General features: G+C 32.2%; 1 protein-coding gene and 1 pseudogene across 1 annotated transcript; both read right to left on the minus strand.

Annotated features, from left to right (window-relative positions):
- The window catches only part of LOC120766604, a 19,320-nt pseudogene extending 11,597 nt beyond the window's left edge, over positions 1-7,723 (minus strand).
- A 3,626-nt stretch (positions 7,724-11,349) lies between these two features.
- Positions 11,350-12,249, minus strand: LOC120777182 (peptide deformylase, mitochondrial-like). The gene is made up of 2 exons (XM_040108346.1): positions 11,769-12,249; positions 11,350-11,718 (listed from the first exon to the last, which is right to left on the minus strand). Exons 1-2 carry the CDS (start codon positions 12,174-12,176, stop codon positions 11,407-11,409), a joined length of 720 nt encoding a protein of 239 aa, XP_039964280.1. The 5' UTR covers positions 12,177-12,249; the 3' UTR covers positions 11,350-11,406.
- Between the last annotated feature and the right edge of the window lie 1,303 nt (positions 12,250-13,552).

The following is a 13,552-nucleotide window of genomic DNA, read 5'->3' on the forward strand; positions in this document are numbered from 1 at the left end:
TCTTCGAAAGAATACTTATGAGGAGATTGTTACCAGTTTTGTATAAATGCAATATAATACCGGAACATCAGTTTGGGTTTAGGAGAGGTCATGGGACTCCAGAGCAATGTCATCGTATAGTGAATATAATTACAGATGGTTTAGAGGAAAAGCTGTATTCTGTGGCAGTATTTCTGGCATCCAGGCTTGTTAAATAAACTGAAAAAACTACTTCCTGCTCCATTTTTTCTCTTATTGAAATCATATTTAGACAATCGCCACTTTTATTTTCAAATGGAAGGAGAAACGTCAAAACTATACAGTATCCGTGCTGGTGTCCCACAGGGCAGTGTTCTGGGACCTATCCTTTACACAATATTCACTGCTGATCTTCCTGTTGTTAGTGATGTTCAAGTAGCCACTTACGCTGATGATACAGCTATAATTGCATCCAAAACTACTGCGGTGGAAGTAACTGAAGTTATTCAAAATGAAATAATAGAAATTGAGCGATGGCTTAAGAAATGGAAAATAAAGGTTAATGCTGAGAAATCGAAACACGTCACATTTGCTCTGAGAAGAGGAGACTGTCCGCCTGTATTTTTGAATAATACACAAATTCGACTTAGTGATTCCGCAAATTATCTCGGACTCGATATTAATCGAAGAGTAACTTGGGAAAGCCACATTAAAAGCTTGAGAAAGAAGCTCAATATTAAAACAAAAAAAAATGAATTGGCTTCTTGGGCGAAAATCACAGCTTAGTTTGGAGAACAAAGTTCGACTTTATAAGGGTATCTTGAAGCCTATGTGGACCTATGGTATCCAGTTATGGGGTACTGCAAGCCAATCAAATATTGAAATCCTTCAACGATATCAGTCCATCACTCTTAGACTTATTGTTGACGCCCCTTGGTTTGTGGCTAATGATCAAATACACAAAGATTTAAATATTAAATATGTTAAAGAAGAAATAAAAAGTATAAGCACAAGGTATGTTGAAAAGCTACATGTTCATGAAAATGTTCTGGCAATAACTCTACTGGATAATAGCGATACAACTCGAAGGCTTAAAAGAAATCACGTTTTAGATTTACCTTTTAGAGATTAAACTTTGTAAATATTGTAAATAAATTCTTAATTATAGAATTTTGAATATAATAGCTGTTCTCACTGGAGTTCAACTATTTATGTTATATTATTATTTTTGAACTAATTTACTTATTGTCTTACTGATAGATTGTAAATAAATAAATGCAAAAAAAAAAAAAAAAATTAAATAAAAAAATTTATTGATTTCTTTAGATCCTCCATTCACGATATTGTATTCCAATACATTATGTGGAGCTGAAATAAACATATGTAAACCATTTCGATTGTTGTTTTATGAACTTGAGGCACGGTTAGGACTTCTGCTATTCGTACCAGAAAACAATCAAAGTGCTCAAATACTTTATTTTAGAACCGACTAATTTGGCAAAAACGTTTAGATTTCAGAGTAAGAATAATAGGAATTCTGTTTAACACATATCTTGCGAGTGTTACCGTCTCTGTCGTCGTCGTGTGCTCTCATTTGAGTTATATAGAAACCGGTACTGGCGTTTTCGTATAATGAAATAGTTTGTTTAAAGTTATCCAATTTTGGAATCTGATTATTAATATCTATTATTTGTAAAGCAATGGAAATGGAATATACATATACATATGTATGTATGTAAACATTTTCAACGTTTTGTAATGTGATTACACAAACTTTTAAATTATACATTTCTTTACCTTTCCGGATGTCATATGCTGTCCGTCCTTTAAAATGATATTATAATTCAAGGTATAAATTTTCGGTATATCGCACTGTATGTTATCGCTGACGCTTAATTCGCCACTCAAATTATTTATACTAATCATTCCATCTTCAATGAAGTTGTCAATTGAGCTGAAGTTAAATTTTAATTTATGGCATTTCAGTGGAATTACTTCAGTATTTGAAATAATCACTCACCGTAAAGTAAAAGAAATATTATTATTGCCAGGCCATCTATGTCAAAAGCGCAAATAGTACCTGTAAATTTAAATTACCATGAATTATATGTACAGCTAATATGTCTAATATTTACAAGAATCTCCCTTTAATTACCTATAGGAGTATGGTTAGCTTCCCTTTCTGGTATACTTTTAAACACTTCAAGAGAGCCCGGTTGAAGCGTCCTCAATGTGCACCAACATAAAGCTTAATAAATGTTAAACAATCGAGAGAATCAATATTTATATAAAATATAAAAATCAATTTTTGAAACATTTTAACCCATTGGCAGTGTCAAAAATATTATTTTGAAGGACTGCACTTACGAACTGGAAACATTTTTTAGAAATAGTAATTGAGAGTCTACCCAAACAAGATCTTTATCGAACTATTAATCTTTCAATAAAACAGGTTTAAGTAATATTTGTTTGAAAAGTTACTGCACACTATTTTATGTTATAACGTTTATGCGTTATTAACTTTAAACAAACCTGCTGAGGAAGCATCATTGATTTCTTGTTGGAAATTTATAACTTCAATCACCAAAACGATTGAGTCATATACTTCATAATCTATTAATCGATCAAAATCTGGATTAACACGTAAATAACCTTGGACTGTGTGCTTTCCACCGATTTCAGAGTCAATTTTGAAACAGCTATTAAAACAGAAAAATGTATGTTACTTATCAGGTAATATATTGACTTAATACAGACCTCATAAATAGTTCTTTGGCAACTGGTTGTCCACTTTTGGTGGCATTGGATTTGTCCCAATTGATTTCAAGGTTCAATTTAGCAGTCGTGTCAGGATCGTAGACTACAATTTGGTTCGTAAGCAAAGTGAGACTTTCAGCATTTTCGACTACAAAAATTGATGATTTTTGCTGACAAATTAAACAGAACGCTTTTAAAACTCGCCGAAACGTAAATAAAAATTTTACTAAGTAATTAATTGATGGAATATGTCAATTTATACTGGTTATTGCTATCCAGATAATTACCACACTCAAAACAGGAGTCTCGTCATTAATATCCAAAACATTAATATTTAATTGCGCAAATGAGCTATGCAGTCTATTTGCATATGATGTGACTAATGAATCTACTGCTTTTGCTTGTAGCACCACAGTCCTTTGGCATTCGTAGTCTAAAACGTTATCTCCTCTAAGGGTAATTTCGTCCGTAGTTGCATTGATTTCAAAACCAGCCAAATTACCAACAATAGAATGTCTATTTAAAAAAAAACGTTATGTGTGACTTAGTTACAGTTGTTTTGTATTTTAATATCACTTACTACATACTTACATTACAACGTCATCAACATCCAAATCAGTCGCCAATAACTGTGCTATATATGTACCACTGCTGCTGTTTTCGAAAACATTAATATCGTAAATTTCTTTCTCAAACGTTGGCCATTCATCGTTCCAGTTAACAAGTTCAATTTGCAATGCGAGTCATTTCCTAGCTCTTGGAATAGTAAAACATCCAATTTCGACTCCAATAGTTGAATGCTCATTGGATATATAACTATCTCCGGGATATGACCGTTAAGATCTTGAATTACAAATTTTGATAAACTTCGAATAGCTGAATTGGGATGATGCATACTGGTGCATCAATAGCCTTCAAGTAGAAGTACTGTAAAAATAAATAAGGACTTAATTAATCGCATGAAAATATACATACATACAATTACATAATTGAGCATAACTAGAATAGGTTTATACAAATCATACATATATGTATTTATACTTTTGCAACATATTGCTACAGAATATAACAGGCATAAGCCGGTAACAGTGCTTTCCCCAGAACGTCTTGAAAAAAAAAACACTTTGCGGTGTTCACCATTACTCGGCTAGGAATTATCCGAAAATAAAAAACCAAGACAAATTAGTCAAAGTATAATCAAATCTTCCCCCCAACGTTCTCTGATATTTTTTTTTTTTTGCATTCAAAAATTTTTGGCGGCCTTCTAAAGTGTAAACTGTTATTTTCCACTAAAAATTCCGCCATTTTGTGGGTGGATAAACCATTTTGTGAAATGTTAAACAATAAGATAAGCCAAAAAAATCGATTTTTCGAAAGTGAAAAACCCTATCCCCTCCCCCCCTTAATAAAACTCAGAGAGCATTTAATTAGTATGTGACATGTTAATAGTATGTGGCAGTGGCTAAAATAGATAAAAGCGAGTGAGGATGGTTTAGTATAATTTTCTTTTTGATTGTAATCCATTAGCGATTTCGTCGAACAGTGAAGTTGAAGCCTTAAGCTACATATATTTTCCAATATTGCCAACAGCTCAATGTATTTAGCTGACTGTGATACGTGCAAGAGTATAAAATAACTTAGCCCTTCCTTACTTGTTTAGAAATTGTGTTTTACCTGTTCTTCTTTCTCATTAAATGTTGCAAATAATAACGCGTTTATCCATATTGGAGCAGCATTATCTTCCCTTTCAGATCGTGCTAGACGTTTGTTTGTTGAATCATCTAAAATTAACTGCTTCTTGTTGTCAAAACACTTTAGGATTCCTAAAATACATTTTGGCACCTGCGAAAAGCGAAAATTTCTCCATCGGTTTCAATCATAATGTCCTTGTTGGCTAAAATATTTTTCTGTAAATATTATAAAACTTACATATATACCATAATTAATACCAAATGACCACAAGGGGTTTTACCCCATTTTGTCCTAGACCCTTGTGCATGGTTATTGTGGTTATTTGCGATGCTACAGTGGGATAACACAAAATTATTAAATAAATATCTTACATACAACTATTGATATACAAAAATAAATTTTCAATCCAATTAAAAAATTTATGTCATAATAATGGAATATATATAAATGAACAGGGGTCTTTATGTGAGCCGATGTCGAAATCGTGACGCCGCCCACATTTTGGTGAAAACCCATATCCGGGTTCTACTCGACCAATTTCAACCAAATTCTGTAGGTGACATTATGTTTACATTCCTATGTTACAGTGCGTAAATGGGTGGGGCCACGCCTACTTCTTATATAGTATAACACGCTTTTAAATTTCATCTGACACTTTCACTTTCCAGTATTAAAATAAACCATCAACGAATATCTCGAATAAAACTTTGCACACGGCTAACTTTATCTGCACATATCGGCGAATATTTGTGTTATCTTAATGAAATCGCAAAAAATTAATAAAATAAGGTGATAACTGGATCTTACCCATATACAATTAATATTAGAATTTTCAAACATCCGGTTTTCGTAAATAGTAAAAAATAAAAATATATATGCATAGTGATTTTTGCCCGAATTTAAACCGTTTAAGTCTTTCGAAATGTGCGATATTTTAATCAAATTAATAAATGTTTTTTGGCTGTATTTTTTTTTTTGTTGTGGCGCAGTGTGTGCCGTTGCACCGTCCTGTTAGAACCACATGTTTTCCAATCCCAATTCATCAAGTTGCGGCAAAAAGAACTTGCTGGTCATTGCTCTGTAGCGCTCACTACTCACAGTAACCGTTTGGCGGTTTTGGTGGTGATTAAGGATGACTTGAGCGTATGTTAGACGCGATTGGCGGTTAGCAGCTAACAGGTGATGACCCGTCTGGATTTTGTACGGAAACATCTTCAAATCTTGTACCAAAATTCGCTGTAAACACCGTCGACTGATAGCCATTTGCGTGGCACGTCGTCTGGTCGATGTCGACGGCGATTCCATGACATCCTCGGCAACAGCAGCAATATTATCTGCAGAACGGCTACTCCGGGGTCTGCCACGCTTGGCAGCATCTCGTGTTGTGCCAGTCCCTTCGAGGCGAGCCGCTAAACGTCGCAGTGTTTCACCAGTAGGCGTCGGACGGCCAGGAAATCTGCGACGAAATTCACGTTGTGCCAAAGTCACCTACGGATTATTGGTCAAATAAATTTTTCTGGAGCAGTGTAGCGTACCATTGTTTATATATGTACGTGTATTTCGCATGTGTTAACTACACAAATGTCGAAACAGAACTGACATTAGAGGTCAATTGCAAAATTTATAGCATCTTCTGATAGGAGGAGAACTTTTGCGCCACCATGTATTAAAGGTTTACCTAACTATGAATGTAGTTGGCCTATATGATGATTGTCATTTTTGCTGGCACGAGGTTAAATATGGCAATAAAACTATGTGACTCTATAAATATTGCGTCTAACAATGAATGCTTAATTTCTCCCAATTCGTATAATCTTGAAACATGTAGCTACAGAGTACTTATGTATGAATACAACAAAGTTAATAAGTCATTCTCGCTATTAAACCAATAAACTTAATAACGATTTTTGAAAATTATCAGTAAAAGAGCATCCGGACCAACTATTAAAATTGTAAATCCAGTCAATATTTTAAAATGTTGGGGAGAATTAGTGTATCCATCTCAAAAGTTGAAAATAGGAGGAATTTCTTTCATAAAGGGCATATTGGGTATGTAACCGCTTCCAATTGAAATTTAATTACACAAACAAATTGTTAAAATATGAACTGAAATGAACTAGTTGCCAACTCTACAAAGGTCATTCCGTTTTATAAAAGTTATTTTGTTTCTCCAATAAAGTCAACCTACATCCTAAGGTCAGTAGACCTCATATCATGATTACAAGCAGAGAGGACAAGAACATTTTTTACTAATTTTCAATATACTCTAGCATCATGTTATTACATATATTAGTTTTTTGGCTCTTAAAAGGTTTAATATCAACTATATTCGACACTAACATTAATTTGATATTATTATATTACAGTGCGAAAATGGGTGAAATCGGACTGCAATCACGCATACTTCTGATATAACACAATTTTGAATTCCATCTGATTCTTTCACTTTCCAATATTCAAACTAAGCACCAACGAATTTATCGGGCTAAACCTTATAATTAAAAATTCACATATCAGACGAAAACTGTTGGATAAAATTATTCAAACCGCAAGGCATTGAATGTATAGACCCCAATTTTTATTGCGAACTTTTTATCAAAAATATAGGTTAATCTCTGAGATATATTACAGAAACTAAGAGAATCCTTATCTGAAAATAATATGGGTAGAATTCGGCTGACTTTATACTACATATATTGGCCAATGTGCGAGTTATACAAGTGTCCTTTGCTATTGCCATCCCCTCTGTCAAATTACAGTTCTATATCTTATTGAATACTACCCCCAACTCCTAAATACAACTTATAATAATTTTCGTTGTTCTAACAAGTTTTATGCAGAATATTTAATATTGTGGATCAGACTTATATAACATATTATGTACATACTTATGTATATCTGACTGAAATCTGTATATCAGTTAAATACAGATTTCAGTCAGATATACATAATTCACTCAGATTTCACTCTGAATGCACAGTTACTGTAGTTTATCATGTCGTCATAGATACGTTAGGTAGTTTCACATTACTCATATACTCCCAAAATTTTTCATATGAAAAAACAATCTATGAAAGAAAAATTTTAAAAATGTTTGCCATTTCCACATGTGACAAGTTCACTTCTTTTTAGGTGAATTACTATACTGACGACATTTGGTCTTGTTTTATGTATTACTTAAATGTTTTCAAATAAATAGTTATGGATTCTTTGTTTTTACCATTATATTATTAACTACAGAATAAAAAAAAATTTCAAATTGTATATGTAGCATATGTATGGCCAAAGGCACTTGCGTTAATAACTTTAACACTATTATTATTTAAAATATTTTCGTTTTTCAATCGCGTTTTGTGTCTCACGAGAAAGTGATCTTTCCCAAATGTTATAACAAAATACCTATAAAGTTCAATGCAGAAGTTTCCATTTAACCAATATATAGTATAAATTACAAGCAGTTATCAGTTAGAAATTCAGAGTAATGTAGTACACATATGTATTTCCACAAGATAAAAATCCAATAAATTATATAAAATTTTTGTTATTATTTTTTTATTTACATATATTGAAATAATACAGCGCGTTCAATCAAAAACTCTCAGGTCAATTACAAAAGCTCCATGGTATGTTTCAAATCATACTATTCACAGAGATTTAAAAATATGCAAAGTGAAAGATGAAATAAAAAAGTTTAGTGAAAGATACAAAATCAGGTTAGAGATCCATCCCAATCCTTTAGCAGTGGCATTACTACAGGCACCCACTACAACAAGGTTAAAAAGAAAAGACATATTAAACTTGTAAACCAGCACGCATGCACGTAATGTAAATACATAACTTTAGCACAAACTAGTGTATGATTATGTTATTTTAACATAAGAAAATAGCAAATAATTATGTAAATTAGTATGTATGTCGTTTGGATTTTTATTTTTATTATACTGTCACTAAACAGAGGGTCACTTAATGAAGTAACACTCACAATTTGTTTGTACCTTAACAGCACATTTACTTATTGTCTATTAACATTAAGACAGATTGTAAATTTAACTTGAATAAAAAAAAAAAAAAAATTTATCTAAATTTAAGTTGCACACTTAAAAAAATGTAAAATTTTGCCCAAAAATTAAATAATTTTTGGCTCCAATGTCATTGTATGGGAAAAATAACCCAAATTAAACTGACAAAATCAACCAGAGTAAAGGACCAGCATTCGAGTATGAACAAAAATGTATTACTCCTTGTATACAGGTGAAGCTAATAAAAGCGTTATAAAAAATCAAAACTTTAGGATGATTTGTTTTCGAGTTACAGCTGCAGCCAAAAAAAGCAAAAACAAAAAAAGATATTTTTTCGAATTTTCACCTCAGATGTGCCCCTTAATTCATAATCTAAAACCTTGTATAAATACATGTTAGGGTACATCAATCGCGATGGTTTCCTAAAAAGGGTCCAAGAACAATATTCGTTTTTAATATATTTATAGAAAAATACATAAGGACGTCCTATGTTCGGGTATAACCGAACATTTTAGTCTACTTATACAGTGCCTATAGTTGATGTATTAGCGAAAATATTTGTAAAACTCTGCGGTATATTATTGAAATTCTGAGAGATGTCACCTTGTGAAAAAAGGGGTAAAATCGGGTAACTATTTCCCACAGGATCGGGTCACTATTTGTGGTTCCTTCCTAATTACATTAATTTAATCATTTTGGCAGCTCTTGCGACAGCTTGATAATATTCAAATGAAATTTGGTGATAATAACGCCCATTCTTTTGCTGAAAATATCGGCCAATGTGTGAGATATATAATTGAAATTAAGAGAGAACTGTGTAACAAAAAAGGCTTGCATTGGATTGATACTTCCCCAAGTCCCCATATACCTAATAGACAAATTTTCAAACTTCCGGCTGTCGGTATACCCCATATATCGGCCAAAATGTGAATTATTTTAATTATATTAAGTGGACTTATTTTTCTCCTAAGGAAGCATCTACATATGTGCTGAAATTGGATAAAACCGGCTGAAAACTTGTACTAGCCCTCAGAATATATGTATAACCAAAATCAGGAAACAAACACCCGGTTGACTTTACACTTTATATGGTATATTGTTGAAGGTATGTTAGTACCTTACTGAAACTCAGAGAGCATCTGTTTCTGTTAATAATATGTAGTAATGCCAAAAATAGATAAAGGCAATACTCCACCCATCTCCCCATTTATATATTAAAATATTTTGAAACTTCCGGTTAGCTTTATGCCGTATATATGGTCAAGATCATCAATTTCCATCTTCTGGTGGACGTTTTGCACATCAACTCAATATATTAAATTTTGTCTCTTTGGTTAAGTTTATGCCAGATATGTATTACTTATTTGAGGGTGATTTTAATATAATTTTTCTGACGGGAAGTAAAATATATTTATTAAACAAAAATACACATTATATAACTTAATAAAACACCAAAGGTGATCGAATAATGAATGTTGAATTCTCTCGCAAATTTTTTTTAATAGCTATGTCAACACCAGAAGGTATTTCCAGCTTTGGTCCTTGTAAGTTGCAAGAGTATGAAATTTTTGGTTACATCCGAAATTAGCCCTTCCATACTTGTTCAGTATCTGTTATTCATCTGAGGCGTAAACAACTAATATGTCGAACCTTTGTGCCTGAAACACAAAAAAATACATATGTGAAACCTGTCTAACCAGCCATTTCAACTATAAATCGGAATACCCATGACGTCAATGTAATTCTCTGTTTTTGGTGGGATCAGAAGCGCGTGCTGTATAATGAGCTTTTCAAACCGGGTGAAACTATTCATCAAATTCAGAAAAATGGAAATATATTATAGCCTCAAATCGCCATTACTTTAAATAATACAATTTTACATGCCTTTTTAAGTAAACGTTCACATTTAAAGAAAAAATCCGCAGGGATATAGGAATACACAAATTTCAAATCCATATACATAACTCACTACGAGGAGGCTGTATAGGAGCCGGAAACTACCACGCCCACTTCCTATATAAAACAATTACAAATTCCATCGGATTCTTTTACTTTCCAGTCTTCCCAGTTTACAAATCAGGCATCAATAAAAATATCGAGGTAAGACTTTCCACACATAGTACCTTTAAAGTCATATATGTACATATGTATATAATGGCTTAAAATGGTCAAAATCGGAACAGAACTGTAAAATCGCGTAAATATTACCTCTATTATATGTCCAAAAATTTTTTACTCTGTTACTCACTGTACACAACGGGCAATTAATTTGAATTTGCAATTTTATATATTTTGGCTATAGCTTGATTAAAATTTTTTTTCAGCTACAGAATGCCTCGCATTGTATAGTGAAAATGCATTTCCATGTTAACAGTACTTTTTATTTTTTTGTTATTCTAATTTTAAGGTAATTTTGCAAAAAAATATATTTTTGCATTTATAAATAATTTCTATGAAGATTTCCCATGAATTTGTTTTGTAAATCATTTGAAAGTTTGTGTGCTTTACAAAATTAGCTCGAAATATAAAAGACCGGCATGCGATGAAAAAATAAAGCTGCTCACAGCATGATCGCCTGAAGAGTAAGATCGCATAGCAAGAAGGATATTTTACCTCTTGTAAAGGTAGCCACAAATAAGATGTTGCTGCACCAACATAGAAAAGCTGCGAAGTATATGTTTGGGCTTTAGTTACGCGAGATGTAAAGTAAACGTGAAAATATTAACATTCGAAATAAATTGGAAAATAAATAATTACGTTTTTAACTTGTATAAGCACAGAAAAGCTAGTTTGTGTTTTACTCATTAAACGTAATAAATTAAAAAACTATAATTATAATAGATAACATAATTTAGTTTACTTATTCTTACTAAAACATAAAAAAAACGAAATAGAAGACAATTTCGAACGAACGAAAAAGTCCGACAAAAAATTTAAGTGTGGAGGCAAGCTTTGCATAAGTACATACATATATAAAAACTTATTTATAAAAAGGTATCTCAACACGCCCACTTTTAGCATTAACTGTCTCCCAGCATGTACAAATAAAAGTTGAACTATCCATGCGATCAGTATAAAGTTTTCCGTCCAAGTGGTCCATTTCATGTTGCGCTATTCTTGCGTTCCAACCACTTAATTCAACTTTATTTTCTACGCCGTTGAAATTTTTTCCTTTTAACATAACTGAATGAAAACGTTCCACTTCTGCAGAATAACCTCGAACACTCATACAACCTTCCGGATGTTTATGCTTTTCGTAGTTAGTTACAGTCAATGTTGGATTTATTACAACCTGGTAAATAATTCATTAATTGCAAATTTTTAAATTATTTCACATATTACTGTTAGTGGTAGTGTAGACATCTTTCTCGCTTCGTAAACAGGTTTTGGCAATATGTCTATTAATCCTTCTCGAAACTCCATCACAATGATTCGAAGCGAAATTCCAATTTGTGGTGCTGCAACGCCAACGCAATCGAACTTTCGTAATACTTTGATCATTTTTTCAACAATATGTTCTACCTCTTTACTGTTAATAAGGTCTCCAGGCACTTCTGCAGCTTTTGTGCGTAAAACTGGATCCCCAATTTGTGTGAAATGCTCATAAGGAGGATTACGTATAGACTTGGGCGACCAAAACTCTTGGTAAAGTTTTCGAAAGGTTTTCTCCTTCCTGTTGCTTGTAGTTATAAATCGTTTTCCATGGTTCGCTATCTTCCATGCTAATAACCGTACTATTTGCAATTGCATTGTTAACGGCTAATAAACAATATATACAAGTGATTCTTCAAAAACTTTATGTTCAGTATTATATGAACATCTGTCTTATCAATCCATCAGCTGTGGACAATGCTGCCACAGAGATGCAAATATTTGAGAAAATTCTGCTTTCACCGAAAAAGTGACGATTCCGATTACTTTGGCGGTCGGGTAAAAATACGAATTTCGGTATAAATGGAGCATGTGTGGATAGGGGAGCTTTTCCAGTATAGTTTAGTTGTATATTTTAATATTCACTCTAAACATTGAAATTAGTTCAATTTTCACTTTTATTTTGTTATATTTTAGCTATATTTATTAATTTAAAAATCACTTAGCACACACATCGTTGAAAAGGTTAGATTGTTTATAATTATGAGGAAAACGTATGTTGCCACATCTTAAACACCAAATACTTATGTATGATTTTCAACGATTATTCTTTGTTTGTATTTTCACGTGATCCTTTTTTCTGTATTAACTATAATAAAAAATACTTTCCAAAATTTGTCAAGCTATAATTCGATTGTAAACATCCTTATACATATGTATGTAAATGTACAATATGTGTGTTATATTATTAATATACACAAATGAGTAAAACTCTATGATAATATAAAATTTATATCATATCGAGGTGACTGAAGTACTTTCGCGTAGTACTCATTTCTGTGTTGGCGGCATTCGACCGCGCTTTAAAAAAATAACCCTGGTCGAGCCAATGCCGAGGGTGACTGAAGTACATTTGCGTAGTAAAAATCTAAGTTACGTAACAAACGTAATATTATTATTTAATATTACTTAGCTTTTTATTAAATTTAAGGGGTCCCGGTGGTCTATAACCTCCAAATTAAGGGTGTTTTCTGATTTTTTTTCAAGGTTTAAAAAAAGAGCAATGATTTAAAAGTTTTACAGTTTATTTATACACTTATGAAAAGTACAAAAATATATATATTTTTTAAATAAAATAAATTTTTAACAATCTTAAAAATGACGTCCAAAAAAAGCTATCTTCAAAAATGACTCCCGGTGCCGTTGTTGATTTTGACTCTTCAGAAAATCTAAAACATAAAAACCAAATAAATTATTAATCAGTAGGAGTGCAGCTATCGGTGGGACTACAAAAAAAAAAAATTGAAAATTAAAAAAATTTTGCGCTTTTGAAGTTCAGATTCTGAAAACAGCAACTTTTGGACCAGTTTTAGATCGAAAAAAAATCGAAGTTCTTAAAATTAAAATTTGATCGTAGTCCCAGCGATAGATATTGATCTTATAAACACCATATTTAAATTTCAAGTGATTCAGATGGACAGTTTTTTTTTTTTTTTTATCAACGGCATGCCGAAAAAAGTAGTTTTGAGATAAAT

This window comes from Bactrocera tryoni, chromosome 1 (assembly GCF_016617805.1).
Source record: "Bactrocera tryoni isolate S06 chromosome 1, CSIRO_BtryS06_freeze2, whole genome shotgun sequence".
In the NCBI taxonomy this organism is placed as follows: domain Eukaryota; kingdom Metazoa; phylum Arthropoda; class Insecta; order Diptera; family Tephritidae; genus Bactrocera; species Bactrocera tryoni.